The sequence below is a fragment of the Aegilops tauschii genome, chromosome 5 (genome assembly GCF_002575655.3).
Source record: "Aegilops tauschii subsp. strangulata cultivar AL8/78 chromosome 5, Aet v6.0, whole genome shotgun sequence".
Classification (NCBI taxonomy): Eukaryota; Viridiplantae; Streptophyta; class Magnoliopsida; order Poales; family Poaceae; genus Aegilops; species Aegilops tauschii.
In genome coordinates, this window is record NC_053039.3 from 258,094,386 (window position 1) to 258,099,695 (window position 5,310).

Consider the following 5,310-nt stretch of genomic DNA (forward strand, 5'->3'; position numbering starts at 1 on the left):
GAAGGAGCGGCGGCGAAGGAGAGCGGCGGCGCCGTGGAGGGGGGGAAGAGGGGGGTGAACTGAGAGCCAAGCGATGGGGATGAGCCACTGTGGGAAGAGGGAGTGGTGCCGAAGATGAAGGGAGAGGAAGTGCCGGCGGTGGTGCCGGCGCCAGTGGATGAGCTGGAGAGAGTCCCCGGCGAGGTGGCCGAGCTGGTGGCCGGAGAAATGGCGGAGGCGGTCGAGTGCTCGGCCATGGGGGGTCACCTGGAGTCTGATACCAAGTAGAATGATTAATTGTCTCTGTGCATTCATTCACCCACACCGAGTACAAGATATACACACACTGAAGCGCTTACAAGGAGCCCGATGGAAGTGGCACGCAGGCCTGGGCATGCTCCATGATCCTATAAACTAGGAGTACAAGTACACATACATACACAGGTACAATACACATTAACACTATCTATCTGGAAAAGATAGAAAGAATAATTAACCTGAGGTAGCAAAAGCAACTTCCTTTTGCATCTAGTTGTATCATGCAGTATACCATAACCATTCATGATTTGAGAATTGGACACCAGAAAAAACACAGGCCAAACACCTCATTCCAAATAAGAACACATTGGACAGGCCGACAGGTAATCGAACTCTCATATTGATCAGTAAAGTACAGGTCGACCTCCAGTAATTTGACTAATTTCTCTATGGTTTCATCTATCTCCTGCTTCTCTATATACAGGATACGGCACAACAAAAGAACTTCCCAGTCCACTGAACGAAGCATACATATACAACATTGTTCCGATAACGTCTGTTCTGTACACTCCACCTTGGTGCAAAGCCTCGTTCTACACCATCATGTTCATGTAGCCTGACAGTCAAGACGACGACAACAAAGCATTTCTCATAATCTCATCGTACAAGCACATCTCGAGACTGTTGTTGCCATATGTCGCATCGTTCTTGCTCGACCTGCAAAGACCACACGCTTGTCAGTTGATATATCTACAGAATACATCATAAAAGACAGATGAGAAGTGTTAATACAAATAATAATTCAACTTCAAATCTTCTACACCTAGGCTTGCAAGGGGGCAAGTAGAATACCTTGAATGGTTTATCAATCCACTGGAAAGCACAGCCGCGAGCCTCGACGACTTTGAGCATATGCGGAGGCATCATAGATCTGAACGCTGCGTGAAGCTTCACCCTTGTCAAACCACCAGAGACCATAAGAGCAGCCATCAAGCCATTAGGTGTAATACCCGCCAAGTGTACAATCGTCATGTTCTGAAGCCCACATATGCTAGAGAGGGACAGGAGTCCAATGTCGGTGACCGAACAGTATGACAAGTTTATCTGTATGATGCAGCAATGTTAAATTATGTGCAAGGTATCTCAAGTTTTTTTCTCTCAAAAATAATAAAATAACAGAAAAGGTCATACCTGACGGAGGCTATGAGAGAACTGGGAAAGAAAAAGCATCCCCACATCATTGATCGCAAAGCATTTCTTGACATCAAGCTCGGCAAGTAGCCTGCATCCTATTGCTATTTCTGAGAGCCCAGCAGATGAAACACTGGGGCAACCACGGATCTCCAGTGTGTTCAGCTTTGCACATTTTGAGAGCGACGCCAACGAAACATCTGTTATTTCTGTACAGTAGGACAGGTTGATAGACTCTAGCATTGGACAACCTTGAGCAATTTGAGTAACCCCCTCATCACTAATACCCCCAGACCTATACAAATCAATATCTCGGAGTTCTGGACAAGACTTCCCAATGTGGATAAGGCCTTCATCACTTATCCTCATGCATATTCCAATTTTTAAGACTGACAGTTTGCTGCATCCAGACAGAGCTTTCAAGCCTGCACGGGAAAGATCTCATCACTGTTAACTTTTTGTAGTCGCTGTTGCGAGAAACAGTTAATTCCGCGTCCATTTACCAAAAATAATAGTAAGAAATTTGAGTTTCAGTACAAACCTTCATCATCCAAATCACTGTCTGTGATATCCAACTCTTCCAAATGGCAACAGCGCTTCCCAATCAGTCGGAGCCCTTCACTAGAAAAATGACTACAGGATTCCATTCTTAGAGAGATGAGGGATGGGCATGAGCTAGTGATGGCAGCTAATGAAACATCAGTGATATTGCGATTGCAAGTAATGTCCAGCTTCAGCAAATTCTTTAGTCTTGACACAACGAAAGACAGATCAGTATCTGTCACTCCTGAGCACTTGCTCAGGCTCAACTCTCTTAAAGAGACACAAGAAATTCCAATGTATTTTAGTCCATCAGCCATGATCTTGCAGCCTTCCAATTTCAGGGTCTGCAATCTAGGAAGCATTTGGAAGCATTTTCCCAAAGATGGAGTAACCTGCCAAAAAGAAGAATGTAAGACAAACTAGAGAAGGTCAAGTTATGCCCAGATGATGGTACTACAATTAGATACTTACATTACAGCAGTACGACAGATTCAATTCCAAGAGATTTGGCACTGCCTTCACAACTGATGAAACTCCCGTATGAGTGACATTCCGACAGGTTAACAAATCGAGCACCTGCAAGAGTAGAAGTGTTATTTTCAAGTTTATTGGCCACGATACTTGGGAAACTTTGTTGAGTGCCTACACATGTTCTAATGTAACTACTTGTTTCACATCGACATGTATGGACGTGCCAAACATGCTATATTAAAATAGCGACATTAACCATATAAACCTACACAAAGAGTTGATGAGCCTAATAGTGATCAAATGAAGGTGACATGACACACACAACACTAACACATGAAACAAAATGGTCTAGTTTGATGATTACCCGTAGTGATTTGCTGCATTCATTCTCAAGACCACCAAGGGCATCATCATCTATTCCAACACATCCCGCCAGTGCTAACACCTCAAGATTGGGTAGCTTCATGATGGCTGGAAGGCAGTCTTTGGAGATCTGCAATGCAATATAAGTATTTATTAGTCCAATGCGTTTGTCTATTTGGCACCTCAACAGAAAGTAGCCAATTACTGATTCCCATCCTCAAAAGGTATTTTTTTACTGCAGTAGTCCAATTCTTTGACAGAAAAAAACAAGAAAAGTAATTCCACTGCGATAGTCCAATTCCATGAGCATTTCTTGCAGAAGAAAATATAAACAGAGTTGCTAAAAACATCAAACCGTTGTGCTAGTATCTCCTACAAAGATCGAAAGGGAAAACAGCCAAGCCGTATGGAGAAATTCACGTGAGAGACATGTACATCTAAACTTTCCAAGAAAGCACCAAAATCAACTCTCTTTTTTTCATTAATTAAAGTGTTTCTGGAATCAAGAAACGCATGAACGGGGAACCCGAAGCCATAACTCCCTTCATCCAAGAAATGGAACAGGACGTGATGGATAGAGATCAAGAAGAAGCATGGCTCACCATGGTGTAGGAAAGATTCAGGGTCCTGAGTTTCTTGCACTTGAGGGCGAGGAGCTGGACCCCCAAATCCGTGATCCCGAGGCACCAGTTGAGCGTGAGCTCCCGCAGGTCCGGGCACCCGACGGCGATGCAGCCGAGCCCCATGTCCGTCATGGGCTTGCAGCGCGAAAGGCAGAGCCTCTGCAGGCCCCGCGCCCGGGCCAACTCCGCGGCCGCCGCGTCCCCGAGGTCGACCCCATTGGAGAGGTCGAGGTCAGCGAGGCCGGGGCAGGCGGCGACGAGCGCGGCGAGGCCGGGCGCCCCGAAGCCGCGGGAGCGGGAGAGGTCGACGGCGCGGAGGGAAGGCATGGGCGCGGAGGAGAGAGCGGCGAGGGCCGCGCCGGGGACGCGCGGGCAGAGGGTGAGGTCCAGGCGGACGGCGGTGGGGTAGCGGGCGAGCGCGGCGCGGAGGAGGTCGGCGCGGTACGGGCGGAGCACGCGGCGGTGGCGCGACTCGGCGGCGTGGCAGGCGCGGGAGGCGAGCGCGAAGGACTTGAGCGCGCGCGGATCGGCGGCCGCCACCCGGTCCAGGACCAAGAAAAGAAGCTCGTCGGCCAGCGAGTCGATCGGCGCGACCGCAACCGGAACCGCGGCAGAGCAGACGCGTCGGCGCTTGTGGAGGTGGCCGTGGATCGCCGTGGCCATGACGGGCGAGGCAGGTTGGCAGTTGGTTGTCCGCTGCGACACCAAGAACGGACGGAGGGAGTAGCAATGGCTGGCCACGGCCTACTCACACGCAACAATCAAGAAGGAGGAGAGGGAAAAAGCAAGGAAGGGGCAAAATGACGAGACTGCCCCTGCGTCGCCTTATCACGGCCCCCGCGAGACGCCCCACCTGCGTTTCCCTATCTGCCCCCGCGTGCTAGAGCGCGAGGGGAGTACGGCGCGCGCGACGACCGGGGGTGGCATGGTCATTGCGCGGCGGGGAAAGGACTGTACGGAGGAGGTACAGGCGGGGGCAGGGGTGGAATAACCGAAAAGATGGCGGGGAAAGCGAGGTGAGAGCCTGAGAGGGAGAGCGGGGAGGGTACGATGCGGGGGAGGGACGGAACGGAACGGATCGTACAGCCGGACGGGTACGATGCCCCGCCGCTACGCGCACCGGCCTCGGCCCTTACCCGCGTCTTCGAACCTCATGGTGACGTGTGGGTCCGGGAGGGGGTGGTGAAGGGTGAGGAGGGAAGGTGGTGAGAAAGGGGGAGGCGGATTTTTTTCATTTGACTGGCCCCGTACTACCCGGGGACGGCACGCACTGGGGAACTGCGTGGAGTTGCTTCCAAGGCAGAGAGAGCACTCCGGTTATCACTGCATAGAATATTTCTTTTATAAGCTTTTTTTGTGAGGTGTTAGGGCATCTCCGACTGCGTCCAGCAAATCACAACGTCTGAACCAAGGTGTTCTCACGTTTTTTTTTTCATCAAATATGGTGCGGCATTAATGCTTAAAACTGAAAGTAAATCTGGAAAGGTTTGCTGGAGTCCGGACGTCCACCAGCCAACCAAAAAATCACCACATACCCCCACGGTGCATGCTTCTAAAGAAAATTAGATGGATTGAGCGACGCGACATTAGCCTGGATTTAGCCCTCTTCCCTACTCTCTACTGGCTAGACCTCAGTTTGGAGCTGGTGTCGTCGATGTTTGGCGGAAAGTTCGACATAAACGTGTGCATGTGTGTGTGTGTGTTTTGGCGGAAGCTGATCGCACTTGTCTTGGTGGTGAGGGTTTTGTCGGAAGCAAGCTGTGTGTTTTGGCCGAAGCAAGCAGTTTATGTTGCTATCTGTTCTGGCGGAAGCCCCATGAAGCATGTAGGTGTGTGTGTGTTTTAGTGGAAGCAAGCTGTGTATTTTGGCAGAAGCCGCATG

General features: G+C 50.2%; 1 protein-coding gene across 1 annotated transcript; it reads right to left on the minus strand.

Moving 5' to 3' along the window:
• Nucleotides 1-619: 619 nt before the first annotated feature.
• LOC109735467 (F-box/LRR-repeat protein 3) lies at nt 620-4,743 on the minus strand. Its single transcript, XM_020294686.4, has 7 exons — nt 3,408-4,743; nt 2,807-2,935; nt 2,443-2,547; nt 1,970-2,363; nt 1,429-1,853; nt 1,090-1,341; nt 620-954 (listed from the first exon to the last, which is right to left on the minus strand). Exons 1-7 carry the CDS (start codon nt 4,089-4,091, stop codon nt 895-897), a joined length of 2,049 nt encoding a protein of 682 aa, XP_020150275.1. The 5' UTR covers nt 4,092-4,743; the 3' UTR covers nt 620-894.
• Between the last annotated feature and the right edge of the window lie 567 nt (nt 4,744-5,310).

Excerpts from the sequence above, each read along its gene's own strand:
- LOC109735467 (XM_020294686.4), bottom strand. The coding sequence starts at position 4,091 with ATGGCCACGGCGATCCACGGCCACCTCCACAAGCGCCGACGCGTCTGC. Across the intron at positions 2,936-3,407 it reads TGAATCTTTCCTACACCATG|ATCTCCAAAGACTGCCTTCC; the intron begins GTGAGCCATGCT and ends ATTGCATTGCAG. Across the intron at positions 955-1,089 it reads GGATTGATAAACCATTCAAG|GTCGAGCAAGAACGATGCGA; the intron begins GTATTCTACTTG and ends TGGTCTTTGCAG.